The sequence below is a fragment of the Narcine bancroftii genome, chromosome 2 (assembly GCF_036971445.1).
Source record: "Narcine bancroftii isolate sNarBan1 chromosome 2, sNarBan1.hap1, whole genome shotgun sequence".
Lineage (NCBI taxonomy): Eukaryota > Metazoa > Chordata > Chondrichthyes > Torpediniformes > Narcinidae > Narcine > Narcine bancroftii.
In genome coordinates this window covers 189,427,277-189,443,174 of record NC_091470.1, presented here as the reverse complement: position 1 = coordinate 189,443,174, position 15,898 = coordinate 189,427,277, and the positions used below count along the sequence as shown (strand labels likewise).

At 51.9% G+C, this 15,898-nt stretch overlaps 1 protein-coding gene across 4 annotated transcripts in view; it reads left to right on the top strand.

The window, feature by feature from the left end:
* The first annotated feature begins 64 nt into the window (after positions 1 to 64).
* The window catches only part of LOC138754815 (uncharacterized), a 55,316-nt gene continuing 39,482 nt past the window's right edge, over positions 65 to 15,898 (top strand). For 3 of the 4 annotated variants that reach the window (XM_069919672.1, XM_069919673.1, XM_069919674.1), the window contains exons 1-3: positions 66 to 293; positions 7,860 to 7,945; positions 11,445 to 11,583. In XM_069919672.1, the coding sequence (XP_069775773.1) occupies positions 139 to 293; positions 7,860 to 7,945; positions 11,445 to 11,583 (380 nt within the window). In that variant the 5' untranslated portion in view covers positions 66 to 138. Of the gene's footprint in view, positions 294 to 7,859; positions 7,946 to 11,444; positions 11,584 to 15,898 lie in introns of all 4 variants that reach the window. The other variant, XM_069919671.1, reaches the window with a different exon arrangement.

Here is a 15,898-nt window from a genome sequence, read left to right as displayed (position 1 = left end):
TTTCGCAGGATGTGACCATTTGATCCATGTTTAGTGCTGGCAACGGCGTCAAACCTGTGTTGATGCTTTTTTTTAAAAAACCCCGAGGCCTGAGGGCGGCGGCCATGCGGGCAGAGGCAGCAGCAGCCAGTCACAAGCATGGCGTCTGCTGGGCCGGAGGACGGTTTGGACTGGGAATGGGGTGAGGGCGGCGGCCTGGTGAACGTCGGTGGTCAGATCCACCGCTGGAATCGCGTGAAGAATCGGCTGAAGCTGCAGGACGACGAGGCGATGGCCCGGACCCTCCTGGATGCGTGAGCTTGGGGATGGGGGAGACTGGAGGAGGAGGAGGAGGGGGAGAGGGAGAGTGGGGGGAGGGGGAGAGTGAATGGGTAGGTGGGGATGGAGGGAAGAGTGGATAAGAGGTGGGGATGGGGAGGGGGAGTGGGGATGGGGGAGTGGGGATGGGGGAGTGGGGATGGGGGAGTGGGGATGGGGGAGTGGGGATGGGGGAGTGGGGATGGGGGAGTGGGGATGGGGGAGTGGGGATGGGGGAGTGGGGATGGGGGAGTGGGGATGGGGGAGTGGGGATGGGGGAGTGGGGATGGGGGAGTGGGGATGGGGGAGTGGGGATGGGGGAGTGGGGATGGGGGAGTGGGGATGGGGGAGTGGGGATGGGGGAGTGGGGATGGGGGAGTGGGGATGGGGGAGTGGGGATGGGGGAGTGGGGATGGGGGAGTGGGGATAGGAGGGGAGGGGAGGAGGAGAGTGGATAGGGGGGCGGGGAGGGGGAGAGTGGATGGGGGCGGGGAGGGGGAGAGTGGATAGGGGCGGGGAGGGGGAGAGTGGATATGGTGATGGGGAGGGAGGAGATGGGGGTAGGATTGGGGAGTGGGAGAATGGATATGGGGATGGGGAAGAGTGGATATGGGGTGGGGAGGGGGGGAGATGGGGGTAAGGTTGGGGAGTGGGAGAATGGATATGGGGATGGGGAAGAGTGTATATGGGGTGGGGAGGGGAGAGATGGGGGTAGGGTTTGGGAGTGGGAGAATGGATGTGGGGATGGGGAGAGGATATGGCGTGGGGAAGGGGGAGATGGGGGTAGGGTTGGGGAGTGGGAGAATGGATATGGGGATGGGGAAGAGTGGATATGGGGATGGGGAGGGAGGAGATGGGGGTAGGGTTGGGGAGTGGGAGAATGGATATGGGGATGGGAAGGGGGGAGATGGGGGTAGGGGGTGAATGGATATGGGGATGGGGAAGAGTGGATATGGGGATGGGGAGGGAGGAGATGGTAGGGTTGGGGAGTGGGAAAATGGATATGGGGATGGGGAAGAGTGGATATGGGGATGGGGAGGGAGGAGGGAGATGGGGGTTGGGGAGTGGGAGAATGGATATGGCGATGGAGAAGAGAGGATATGGGGAGGGGGGGAGATGGGGGTAGGGTTGGGGAGTGGGAGAATGGATATGGGGATGGGGAGGGTGGAGATGGGGGTAGGTTGGGGAGTGGGAGAATGGATATGAGGATGGGGAAGAGTGGATATGGTGTGGGGAGGAGGGAGATGGGGGTGGGGTTGGGAGTGGGAGAATGGATATAGGGATGTGGAAGAGTGGATATGGGGTGGGGATGGGGAGATGGGGGTAGGGTTGGGGAGTGGCAGAATGGATGGGGATGGGGAAGAGTGGATATGGGCTGGGGATGGGAGATGGGAGATGGTGAATGGGGGAGTGGGAGAGTGGGTGGGAAGGGGAGAGTGAATGGGGGTGGGGTTGGGGGAGAGGGGAGAGGAGGGGGAGGGGAGGGGGGATGGGGAACAGTGGATATGGGGTGGTAATGGGGGAGTGGGAGAGTGGATGAGGAGGGGAGAGTGGGTGGAGAAGGGGAGAGTGAATGGGGTGGGGATGGCGAAGAGGGAGGAGAGGGGGAGAGGGGAAGGGAAGAGTGGGAGAGTGGATATGGGGTGGGAGAGTGGATATGGGGTGGGAGAGTGGATATGGGGTGGGAGAGTGGATATGGGGTGGGAGAGTGGATATGGGGTGGTGATTGGAGAGAGTAGATATGGGGTGGTGATGGGGGAGTGGGGAGAGTGGATGGGGGTTTGGGGAGGGGGAATGGGGAGAGTGGATGGGGGTTTGGGGAGGGGGAATGGGGAGAGGATGGGTGTTTGGGGAGGGGGAATGTGTAGAGTAGGTGGGGGTTTGGGGTGGGGTGGTGAGGATGTTGGTGAGGGGGAATGGGTAGATTGGTTGGGGTTTGGGGATGGGGTCTAGAGGATGTTGGCGATGAATGGGGAGAGTGGATGGGGTTGGGGATGGTGTGGAGAGGGTTTGGGGATGGGGTGGAGAGGGTTTGGGGATGGGGTGGAGAGGGTTTGAGGATGGGGTGGAGAGGGTTTGGGGATGGGGTGGAGAGGGTTTGGGGATGGGGTGGAGAGGATGTTGGGGATGGGGTGGAAAGGATGTTGGGGAGGGGGAATGGGGAGAGTGGATGTGGGTTTGGGGATGGGGTGGAGAGGATGTTGGGGAGGGGGAATGGGGAGAGAGGATGGGGGTTTGGGGAGGGGGCATGGGGAGGGTGGATGTGGGTTTGGGGAGGGGGCATGGGGAGGGTGGATGTGGATTTGGGGAGGGAGAAAGGGGAGAGTGGATGGGGGTTTGGGGAGGGGGCAGGTGGAGAGTGGATGGTGGTTTGGCTAGTGGGATTGGGGAGAGTGGTTGGGGGTTTGGGGAGGGGGAATGGAGAGATTGGATGGGGATTGGGTAGGGGAATGGGGAGAGTGGATGGGGGCTTGGGGAGGTGAGAATGGGGAGAGTGGATGGGGGTTTGGGGAGGGGGAATGTGGAGAGTGGATGGGGGTTTGGGGAGGGGGAATGGGAAGAGTGAATGGGAGTTTGGGGAGGGGGAATAGCAAGAGTGGATGAGGGTTTGGGGAGGGGGAATGGGGAGAGTGGATGGGGGTTTGGGGAGGGGCTGGAGAGGGTTTGGGAATGGGGTGGAGAGGGTTTGGGGATGGGGTGGAGAGGGTTTGGGTATTGGAAATGGGGAGAGAGGATGGGGGTTTGGGGAGGAGGAATGGGGAGAGTGGATGCGGGTTTGGAATGGGGTGGAGAGGATGTTGGGGAGGGGGAATGGGGAGAGTGGTTGGGGTTTGGGGATGGGGTGGACAGGATGTTGGGGAGGGGGAAAGGGGAGAATGGATGGGGTTTGGGGATGGGGTGGATAGCATGTTGGGGACGGGGAATGGGGAGAGTGGATGGGGGTTTGTGGATGGGGTGGGGAGGATGTTTAGGAGGGGGAATGGGGAGGTTGGATGGGGGTTTGGGGAGGGGTTGGAGAGGGTTTGGGAATGGGATGGGGAGGGTTTTGGGATGGGGTGGAGAGGGTTTTGGGATGGAGTGGAGAGGATGTTGGGCAGGGGGGAATGGGGAGAGTGGATGCGGGTTTGGGGATGGGGTGGAGAGGATGTTGGGGAGGGGGAATGGGGAGAGTGGATGGGGGTTTGGGGATGGGATGGAGAGGATGTTGGGAGGGGGAATGGGGAGAGTAGATGGGGGTTTGTGGATGGGGTGGGGAGGATGTTTAGGAGGGGGAATGGGGAGGTTGGATGGGGGTTTGGGGAGGGGTTGGAGAGGGTTTGGGAATGGGATGGGGAGGGTTTTGGGATGGGGTGGAGAGGGTTTTGGGATGGGGTGGAGAGGGTTTGGGGATAGGGTGGAGAGGGTTTGGGGATGGGGTGGAGAGGATGTTGGGGATGGAGTGGAGAGGATGTTGGGCAGGGGGGAATGGGGAGAGTGGATGCGGGTTTGGGGATGGGGTGGAGAGGATGTTGGGGAGGGGAATGGGTGGAGTGTGGGTTGGGGAGGGGAATCAGGAGAGTGGAGGTGGTTGGTTGGGGGAATGGGGAGAGTGGAGGGGGTTTGGGGTGGGGTGGAGGGATGTTGGGAGGGGGAATGGGGAGAGTGGTTGGCTTTGGGGATGGGTGGAGGGTTTGGTGGATGGGGTGGGAGTGGGTTTGGGGTGGTGGGTGGAGGGGTTTGGGGATGGGGTGGAGAGGATGTTGGGGATGGGTGGAGAGGATGTTGGGGATGGGGTGGAGAGGATGTTGGTGAGGGGGAATGGGGAGTGTGGATGGGGGTTTGGGGATGGGATTGAGAGGATGTTGGGAGGGGGAATGGGGTAAGTAGATGGGGGTTTGGGAATGGCGTGGGGAGCGTGTTTGGGAGAGGGAATGGGGAGGTGGGATAGGTGTTTATGGATGGGGTGAAGAGGTTGTTGGGGAGGTGGAATGGGGAGAGTGGATGGGGGTTTGGGGAGGGGAAATGGGGCGAGTGGATGGGGGTTTGGGGAGGGGGAATGGGGAGAGTGGATGGGGGTTTTGAATGGGGTGGATAGGATGTTGGGGAGGGGGAATGGGGAGAGTGGATGGGGTTTGGGGAGGGGGAATGGGGAGAGTGGATGGGGGTTTGGGGAGAGTGGATGGGGATTTGGGGAGGGGGAATGGGGAGAGTGGATGGGGGTTTGGAATGCGGTGGAGAGGATGTTGGGGAGGGGGAATGGGGAGAGTGGTTGGGGTTTGGGGATGGGGTGGACAGGATGTTGGGGAGGGGGAATGGGGAGAGTGGATGGCGTTTGGGGAGGGGGAATGGGGAGAGTGGATGGGGGTTTGGGGAGGGGGAATGGGGAGAGTGGATGGGGGTTTGGGGAGGGTGAATGGGGAGAGTGGATGGGGGTTTGGGGATGGAATGGAGAGGATGTTGGCGAGGGGGTGGAGAGGATTTGGGGATGGGGTTGAGAGGGTTTGGGGATGGGGTGGAGAGGATGTTGGGGAGGGGGAATGGGCAAAGTGGATGGGGGTTTGGGGATGCGGTGGAGTGGATGTTGGGAGGGGGAATGGGGAGAGTAGATGGGTGTTTGGGGATGGGGTGGGGAGGATGTTGGGGAGGCAGAATGGGGAGAGTGGATGGGGTGGAGTGGATGTTAGGGATGGGGAGAGTGGTTTGGGGATGGGTTGGAGGAGATGGAGAGTGGATGGGGGTGGGTGAAGGGGAGAGGTGTGGAGTGGATTGGTCGGGTTGCGGAGAGTGGACGATGGGGATGGGTGGAGGAGATGGGGTGAGTGGATGGTGGAGGGGGTTGGAAAGTAGATGGGAGGTGGGGAGCAGAAGGGGTAGCGAGGGGTGGAGGAAGTGGGGAGAGTGCATTGTGGAGGGATTGGGAAAGTAGATGGGAGGTGGGGAGCGGAAGGGATGGCGAGGGGTGGAGGGGGTGGGGAGAGTGGTTGGGGGTGGGGTGGTGGAAAGGTGGAGAGAGTGGATGAGGATGGGAGAGGTGGACAGAGGGGGAGGGTGAGAGTGGAGGTGGGGGAGGGGAACGTGAGTGGGTGGGAGTGTGCTGTGCCACAGGAGTTCTCCCCCTTTCCATCGGGAAACTGGGGTGGAGAGTAATACACTGAGCTGTGCCCCTGCCACAGCATTCTGAGATGGGTTCACCAACACGCCGGTCGCCCATCCTTTCCTTGGCCGGGAGGAGGCAACATCCAACCTGTGCGTGGAGGGCGAGAGAGTGCAGCCCTTCTTCGCCCACCCGAAGGAGCTGGTCCCTCATGTTCTGGCTGCACTTCAGCCCCCACCCTCCTGATCTATGGCTGCCTTGCACGGAGTGGTGGGGGTGGTCAGGAATTAGGGCGATCTCCTTGTGGGGATGTCGCTGGGCCTGGTGAAACTGGATATTCGCGGGTTGAGGAGGCAGGCGGTTGAGTGTGTGGGGCGAGCTGGTAGCCCTTCTTTCGGGTTGTGTCTTGATCCGTCAAGCATTCGAGCGGGAACACGCTTTGTCTGAGGTGACTGGCCATGTTCTGGGAACGGTTGCCCCCTCCAGTGCTCTAACTTTCTGTGTAACAAAGGGGCTTGTATTGATTACAGCTTCTATCAAATTTCCAACAACGTAATTACAGTAAAAACCCTGAGTATCTGGAATTCAAGCTGTTGGTAGCCTCAAGCACCCGGCAAAATAATTTGGGAAATAAATAAATGGGGGAGAATGGCAGCATTGGTGCGGACCCATGATGAGCAGGGAGACAGCAGTCTCGCTGAGTCTAATTTCTCAGTCCGACTCTTGTAATCTTTGTAGAGGCTTTGCAACGGCCTGTCAAAGAAGCTGATAGTGGTTTATTTTAAAAATACCCTGGGGTCTCGGCCTAAGATGGCCTATGGTCAGCAGTGGCCACAAGGGGGTTGCAGACTCTGAGAGAGTGGAGGACTGGCGCAGGGCACTAGAAAACAGGGAGACCAACCCCCCCCTTCCCCCCCTTTAGAGGTGAAACATGGGGATGACCCACAGGGCGGTGACCATGGCAGCGGAGAAGTGAGGCTGAAGAGCACACAGGCGGCGAGGCTGTTGGTGACTCGAGGGTCCCACGTGGCTGCTGGATGCTGCAGTCGGCTGCGGCCTGCTGGAGACTGGTTGAAGTGGGCTAAAAGCTTCATGACCGCGTTGGAGGTTCGGATCTGGAGCTCGGGCTGCTGATGGTTTGGACTGGACTCTGTGTGGCTGCAGGGCCACTGGAGTCAAGTCCACGGACGCTCGGTGACTGAGGGGACCCTCTACGAGAGGCCCTTCAGGCAATTTCTGCTGAGTGTGAATCTCCCCGCCTTAGGGCAAGCAAAAACAAATTTCGTGTAACATTACACTGCCCATATGACCATATTTTTAATGTTGAAAAAAATTAAAATAAATAAGAACAGGTTAAAAAAAATACACAACATTGAAAACTTTAAGTCACCCCAACAGCGAGCGGCATCAACCAGCTCTTCATCCTGGGTGACGCCATTTGCTGTTTCACACAACTTTATTCAAACAGCTGCTTCGAGGAAAGCCCGGCCAAGTCCCTCCACTGGCTGAATATTGGCTCCCAGCCTCACCAAAGGTTTACTTTTACAATTTTATCCTTGCGTATTTTTTCGTCGGGTTGTACAGGTGCTAATAAACGTGGACTTGTACAACATGACGAAGCAGCAGTTCTCCGGTCCACTGTGTGCGCATGTCATTCACAGCACAGAATGATCCCATACAGTAAAACCTTCGGGGATTTGTGGATGCTGGATAAGTGTATTTTCCAGATGCTTGAGACTCACTCTTGCAATGCCTAACTAATACACCTGCATTTAGAATAACCTGTTTAAAAGGCAAAATTCAGTGCAAAATGTAAAGTCACTTAAAAAAAAATCAGTATTGTCGTCCTTAATTATGTAAAGCACTTTAATCAGATAATTCCCGTAACTTACAACTTTAAATACATGTTCAATCTCTGGTCGCTGGCACTATAACAGTGTTGTGCTAACCATGCCACCATCATAATCCCCCCCAAATTTTCAGATAATGCCTTATTAATATACTTAATAATATACTGATAAATATTTTTACTAAGCAGGGATAAGGAGACTCACCCCAATGGCGAGCAACATCAACCAGGTCTTCATCCTGGGCAATGCCATTTAATTAAAATGCAACTTTATTCAAACAGCTGCTGCGAGCAAACCACGACCAAGGCACTCTGCTGGCTGAATATTTGCTCCCACCTTCAAAGGTTTCTGTGTTACTTCAGAGAGCATTTACTATTTAAAACTTTTACTTAAATCTGATTTATTTTAATTGATTATTATTTATTTATTTTCCCCCTTTTTTTCCTGGTTGCTTGAGGTTTCCAATTGCTTGAATTCCGGATACCAGGGCTTTTAACCGTATATCCATAAGAGTGATTCTTACGCACCCTCAGGAAAAATGAATCCTGCTGTTGTCTGTGACGTGGTCTATGTCCTCTGACAATAAATCTGAACTCTGAGGTGTGAAATATAAATTAACTGGAGCCGTTTCGTTCCAGGTTTGTAAAGATCCACAGGAGCCAGGTCAGCCCGAGGCAGACTGAGTTTGAAGGTGGAGTGGAGACGCATGCCGGCTGCAGGAAAGGTGAGCTTGGCGGTAGGACGGTGAATGGTAGGGCCGCGGAGAGGCCCAGGGGCACAGGTGCATACAGTAGAACTCCGATGACCCGAAATGGGATTATCCAAAATCCTCAGTTATCCAAATTTTTTTTGGACCCAGAAGTGACCCTTTCGGCTCCAAAAAATTTTTTTCTGGATGATTGAGGATTCCAGGGGGAAAAAAATCCGAAATCCTCATTTATCCAAAAAATGTTGAAGCCGAAATGCTGTCACTGCCTCCAAAAAAAATAAATTTGGATAAATGAGGATATCGGAAAATATCAGGAATCCCCAATTATCCAAAAAATTTTCCAGAGCCCAACTGACATCACAGGCTGAAAAATGTTTGGAATTTCTTTGAGTTTTCAGTGTTGCCCATCCATCCAACCCTTTGAGTTTGCTCCCAAATCGCAGCCGATGACTTTGTCCTCTCAACCCCATTCTCCCACAGAATCAGAGTTGGGTTTATCGTCATGAGTGTGCGTCACAATATCGGTTCTTTTACGGCCGCGTTGAATTAAAAAAGATTCACAGCATGGGAGAAGCCGATTTTAGTGCTGCCTAATTCCACCCAAATTAAACTAAAACCCTGGACTATTTGGAGGGTGGGAGGAAACTGGAGCCCCCGGAGGAAACCCACGCAGACACGGAGAGGATGTGCAGACAGCACGGGATTTGAACCTGGGTTGCCAGTACTCGAACTGTGCTGCCATATTCTACAGTGCAAATGCAAAATTGCTTAAAATTCAGTTCCGTAAGTCCAATATTTATAAATATGGTTCAAAATCGAGGAAAAAAAAAGTGAGGTAGTATCCATGGGTTTATTGTCCGTTCAGAAATCTGATGGCGGAGGGGAAGAAGCTGTTTTTTTGTACCACTAGGCACTCATCTTCAGGCTCCTGTAACCTCCTTCCTGATGGTAGCAGAATGATGAGGGCATGGCCTGGGTGGTGAGGGGGGGGGGGGAGGTCCTTGAGGATAGAGACTGCTTTAGCCTGCTCTGGACCCAATTGTTACTGAAATATTTTGCTTGAGAAAAATTATCATTGCCCCGTTTCCTTTGGCGATCTGAAACCGTGCATATCATGAGTCAATGAGGGACGATTAAAACAGTGGTTTTCAAACTTTTTCTTTCCATTCACATAGCGCCTTAAGCAATCCCCTACTAATCACACAGCACCTATGGCATGGGGATTACTTAAGGTGGTATGTGAGTGAAAAGAAAATGTTTGAAGACCACTGCTCTGTCCATACCCCCCATAATTTTAAATACCTTCATCAAATCGCCTCTCTTCTATACCCCAGGGAATAAACTCCAAACCTGCTTAACTTTTTTTCCCTGTAACTCAGTTCCTCAGGCACCATCTTCTCTCTACACTCTGAATCTTACAGATATCTTTCCTATAGTTAGGAGACCAAAATTGCACGCATTGCTGCAAACTTGGCCTCACCAAGGTCTGGTACAAGGGAAGGCTCGAGCATCTCCTGACAATGAAGTTACTTGCGATGATGAGCCACAGAGGGGCTCCGTCTTTAAAATTCTACCACAGTGGTACACAGAATGGAATTTAAAAACTAAAAAATGCAAAAGCTAGACAATACATATTCACCGTTGTCTTGGAACAGAACAGTGTGTGACTTTGTAATTGCACAGAGTTTTTCTGCGGTATTGGAGCAGTCCCTGATTACGCTGGACACAAAATTTTTCAGAAGGTTTGCTTCCTGACAAAAAAAAATTGTGGATTTTGAGAGACAATTTTACACTGAACACAAAGATAATTTCAGATTTGCTGGATCACGTAGGAAGTTGGAGAAACATTAAATTAACCTTAATTGAATTTAGCGCGTTTAATTGCATCACGACGCCGACACATTGTGTTAGTTCAACTGGCCTCAGAACGTGTTGCTGCTTATTTTCGTTTGTACTCGGCATCTGATGCCTCCCATGTCAGTGTCCAATAATAGTTGGCCGGCGCTGATGGATTCCAGTTGCCCTGATACCACTTTTCCACGGTCGCAATGTGCCGGTGAATCCTTTCAGCATGTCAGTTTCTGACAGCACCAAGATCAGCGGGGAAGAAGTTCACGTGCGAACACAGAAAATGATTTTTCAACGATATGGTTTTGTTTGAAGTAGACTTACAATATGACAGGAAATCACAAAAATGGGTTATATCTAAACAACGGTACGTGATTGGAAAATTTTAAGGTGATATTCATGATCAGCAGCTCAAAGTCCATAAAATACACCTAAAAGTGTCCAGGAAGCAAAAAAAACCTTCGTTGTCCATTGTCAGGGTAACAAGGAAAGGTTCAAGAGCCTGTAGCTGTGGAAGGAAACTGAAGGTGCTGGTCTTCAGTATTTTGAGATTGAGATGTACATCATGGTAATAAGCCCTTTCAGCTCACGGTATCACATCACCGTAACATCCCAACACCAGCGCTCAGTACTTCGATTCATGAAAGTCAATAGGACAAAAGCTCTCTTTAAAATCTTATCTGTTTTCCGGGCAGAATGGTTAGTGCAGTGATTAGTGCAACACTGTTACAGCACCAGTGACCAGGGTACGAATTTGTTGCTGTCTGTGAGGAGTTTGTACGTTTTCCCCTTGGTTGCGTGGGTTTCTTCCAAGTGCTCCAGTTTTCTCCCACCGTTTAAAACGCACCGGGGTTTAATTTATAAATTTTAAATTTAGTCATACAGCATGGTAACAGGCCATTTTGGCCCACGAGCTCGTGCCGCCCAATTGACCTACACCCTCGGTACATTTCGTACGGTAGGAGGAAACTGGAGAACCTACAAACTCCTTACAGACAGTGGGATTTGAACCCCGGTCCTGATCGCTGGCGCTTAAAGGCATTGTGCTAACTGCTATGCCAACCATGCCACCTTCTAGGTCACTTGGGCGTAATTCAGTGGCACGGGGTCGATGGCCGGAAGGGCCTGATACTGTGCTGTAGGTTGAAATTTTAAAAAGTTTTTAAAAAATCTAAATTCAAATTTAGTTTATCTGTGACGCCACTTTCAGCTGGAAGGTAGCAGTGAGAAGAGGTTGTGACTGGGTGATGGGGGTCCTTCTTGAGGTCGGCTGCCTTCTTGAGGTTGGCTGCCTTCTTGAGGTCGGCTGCCTTCTTGAGGTCGGCTGCCTTCTTGAGGTCGGCTGCCTTCTTGAGGTCGGCTGCCTTCTTGAGGTCGGCTGCCTTCTTGAGGTCGGCTGCCAGCAGTGGATGCGAGCTCCTGCATCGGTTCCCCATGGCCCTCCATTCCCTGCTCTTTCAGGGATGCGGTTCTTTCTAAACACCACCCCTCCCCACCCCCCATCCCGTGACCCAAGCCGCCGCATCCCTCAGGAGGGAGAACCCCAGGGCTTGACCAAGGGTTAGGAAGAAGTTCCCATTGAGATGCAGCGTCCCGACTCCGAGACGGGGGTTGACGGGTTCCCGTTTGCCTGTCCTTGTTCCCGCCCCCCCCCCCCCCCCCCCAGGTGATGCTGTCCACTGCGCTGGTCCCTGCTGCCCGTCAGCAGCCATTGCCAAGGCCAGGAAACTTGCCGCTCGGACTGCTTGGAAGAAGGCACGCCCCGAGGAATCGAGGCCCAAGGGCAGGAGGTCACGCTCAGGCAGGTACTGTTCACTGTCATCGGGTTGTGTTGTCGCCTGCGCTACAGATACAGCGGGAGGCTCTGTTGTGTGTGCTGTCCAGGCAGGTCAGCACGTAAGGCAGGTTGTGCAATGACAATTTGGGAAAAATGCGTCATAAGCGCTGGGGGGTGGGGGTGGGGGTTCAGCATTAGTGCGGCGCAGTGGGGAGGCATTAGAGCGGCGTAAGAGAGTGTTAGCTCAGCATAGTGTTTAGCGATAGTGTGGCGTAAAGGGGCTTGTGTGCGGTTGGGTACCACTGGGGATGGTCTGTTGCCAAGGGCAGGGGTGGGCTGAGGCTGCGGGGCGGGTATTCTCCACCGGAAATTAGCGAGCTCGACTCGCCACGACCTGTGTCGCCCTCCTCCACAACTCCCTGTTCCTTCATGGGAACGGCAGGGCAGCGTGACACCTGGATTGATCCCGGCCCCTGATTCCCGTGCAGAGTCCGCATGCTCTCCATGTGCATTTAGCCCGTCCCGACAATGTGTGAGCCAATTGGCAGCTGGGCCTTGGCACTCCTCCAGGATGAAGGATGGGGTGATGGAGCTGATGGGATTGAGGAAGGAACCTTCTGACGGTTTAGGAAACTGTGAGGGGGCATGAAAAATCATTCAACATGGTTAGCGCCACGTCCTTTACACCGCCGTCAGCCCCGATTCGAATCCGCCGCTGTCTGTAAGCAGTTTGTACGTTCTCCCCCGCCCCCCCCCCCCCCCCCCCCAAACTGGTGACCTTCACAGATTTCCTCCCACCCTCCAAAGACACCCAGGGTTGAAGATGGGTTTATTGTCTGCCACGTTGTACAATGTATATTTTTGCTACTTGGGCCTTTTGGGCCCGTGGGCCTGATCTCCCTCTGTATCTCCAAATTAAATTCAGGACAGAAAAGATTGACTGAAACCAGAAAGTCTGCAGACATTGTTGTTGCAAATATAGGCAGTCCCCAAGTTACGAACAAGTTCTGTCCCTAAGTCTGTCTTTAAGCCAAGTTCATAGGTTAGTTGGAATGGTTCTTATTTAGCATCAGTTACTCATTGCATAGAAAAGTAAAATATATACAAAAAAATCATGATTAAAAGTTAACACTTACTCTCGTTCCATCGATGTCCTGCATACTGGAAGGGGCATTTGTAAGGTAACATCATGCGTGAATTGGGGAACAATTTATTCTTAAGTACTGGTGTCGGACATTTGTAACCCAGGACTGCCCGTACAGGCACTCCGCGACTTATGACCTATACACATAAAGACTGCAAATTGTTTTCTTAATAAAAAGAAAAATCTAAAATTTACATGGTTGATGTTGTATTTGACAAATGATAACCAAGCTATAGGGCATGGAAGAGCCAAAATGTGCACATTTACCTTGTTAGTTGGTGTCCTGGGGTCTATGGGCTGGGCACGGCCAACTTGATTCCTGTGCGAATGCACGAGTCTTTGCTTGGCTCATGCGCGGTGGGTTGGCCTACTGGAATTCGGTTGGCGCATGCGCGTGAGTTGAGGGCGCAAATTCAATATCGCTAGGGCGCATAACTCGTGCACATGCGCCAAACAAACTCCAGTAGGCCAACCCACCGCTTATGCGCACACCTGGGAATCAAGAGGCCGCACCCAGCCTACAGACCCCAGGACTCCGACTAACAAGGTAAATATGCATATTTTGGCTCTTCCATGCCCTGAATCCCTGTTATAGTTTGTCAAATACAATGTAAATCGCGTATTTTATCTTTTCTTTATATTTTCTGACAAATGTACGCAATTCCGACTTGCGTGCATTCTGGGATATGACTGATCTTTTGGTCCAAATTACAGTTATAAGTCGGGGAGTATCTACATGTAGAATTGTAGAAAAGCTCTGCAGGTCCTGCAGAGTCCAGTAGGTGGCAAAGATCAGATTCAGAATTTCTTGTCATGGACGTGCCACGAAATTTGTTGTTTTGTGTACGTGTTACAGGTGCAAATATTGCTATAAATTAAATTTTAAAATAAATAAGTTAGTGCAAAATAAGAGAAAAGGGATGTGGTGTCTGTGGTTCATCGTCCTTTCAGAAATCCTGATGGCGGAGGGGAAGAAGCTGATTCTGGCCCACTGGGCGCTTGTCTTCAGGCTCCTGTAACCTCCTTCCCGATGGTAGCAGAGTGAAGAGGGCATGGCCTGGGTGGTGGGGGCCCTTGAGGATAGAGGGGGGCTGCTTTCATAAGACACAGCCTCTTGTCCACCTCTTGTAGGACCTTGCTCCTCCCCTACCCCTCCCCTGTACCATTTAGTTTGGGCACCTGCCGGCATTTTTCCATACTTTGATGCAGAGTTTGAGCCTGAAATGTTGGTTATATATCTTTCTCTTTGGTATATAAAGGACATTTTCTTCATCTTTGTGTTGTTACTTCAACCACGGTGTCTGCAGACTTTTAATGTCTTACTTGGGATTTTAATTGGGTTTTAATTGTCTTAATTGGGCACCAAGGGCTCGAGAGCCAGAAGGGCTTGTCACTGTGTTCTGTCTCCAAAAACTCCAAGAAACTGTTGCCTGACACGATCACCCCTTGATCGAGACTCCCCCAGCAGTGGGAAGATCTCCACGCCTCAGAATCAGAATTTATTGTCATAAACGTGTCATGAAATTCGTTTGTTTGTGGCAGCGCCACAAGTGCAAATATTGCTGCAAATTACAATTAAAAAATAAATTAGTGCAAAAGTGAGGTAGTGTCTGTGGTTGATTGTCCATTTAGAAATCTGATGGTGGAGGGGAAGAAGCTGTTTCTGTACCATTTGGGTGTTCGTCTTTAGGGTCCTGTAACCTCCTTCCTGATGGTAGCAGAGTGAAGAGAGCACATGTAACGGGCCCAGAGGACCCCAAAACCCAGCAGCAATAGAAATTCACCAAGACAAATGGTTACTTAAACAAAGGTAGTTTTTAATTTAAACATAAAAACAGGATCAAACTTTAACTTATTACTATGAACTTAATTTAACCCCCTTGTAAATCTAAGCACACGTGTACATCATGTGTATATAAGTTCAGAAAAGTTCTTTGATTCACAGTCCTTTTCAGGCAATTCTTATACTATGCACAGAATTAACTTTCAGCAAAGCTCTGGTGTTTAAAAGTAATTGGTCACTGCTCAGGAAGGTTCACGTGGGTTTCAGAGAGAGATTCGTGGCTCGTTGGACACACACAAACTGATTCCCTCCGATCAGCCACTTCCGTGTCTTGCCAAAGAAACTTGCCCCATCAGGGACTTCCAAATGATAACCTCTTCTGCAGGTCATCACAGAGTTCCTTTTCAGTTTCCCTTATTTCAGGTGAAACACTCTAGCTGGCCATTTACTAGTGTTTTCCAAGGGTTTTCAACAGGCTGAACTCAGAACCCACAACACACCTTCAAAATGGGGTTTTATACAAGCTGCCAGCTTGCCATGACTGCAGAAACCAGTTCTCTCTCTCTTAGAGAAAGCCTGTTTTGTCCCTCTCTCTGCTTGCAAAACCACATGACCTTCTTAGAACAGCAAACTGCACTCAATAGACTGCGGCACCGGTCCCGACCTTCTGACATTCATCTGTTGCTTTCCAAAACAATAATCCATTACTCCACCGCATGTCCAATTAACACTGACTTGTGAAGTCTCTATAGGCACTCTTCAAAGTTTTTGCCAAGGCACCTGGAGCCTGGACTGTCTGGCTTGAGCAGAGCTCTGGCATTTTAAATGAGATCTGTTTTGTGAAGTGTTTGTAACCTACACTAGTCCCACAATCTAACTCCTTCAAAAACACATCTATATACAGTATAAAATATGATATTATCCGTCACACATGGCATGGGTGGTGAGGGTCCTTGAGGGTTCTTTAGACACTGCCTCTTGGTGGAGTGAAGATTGGTGCCTGTGATGGTGCTGGCTGAGTTCACAACCCCATCTAGCCTCTTCCTGTCCTGAGCATTGGCCACTCCATACCAGACAGTGATGCAACCATTCAGAATGCTCCCCACGGTCCACCTGTCAAAATTTGCTAAAGCTTTTGTTAACGTACTGAATCTCCTCAACTCTTCACGGGGGCAGCTGTTGGCAGTTAGTGTAGCAGACAGCGTAATGCTATTACAGCGCCAGCAACCCGGCGCTACCTGTAAGGAATTCGTACGCTCTCCCTGTGTCTGCGTGGATTTCTGGGGGCATCGATTTCCTCCCACCTGTCAGAAACATGAGGGGCTGTGGGTAATTGGGCGGCACGGGCCCATGGACCGGAAGGTCCTGTTACCATGCTGTGCGTCTAAACTTAAAATTTAATATATAACCAAAGTT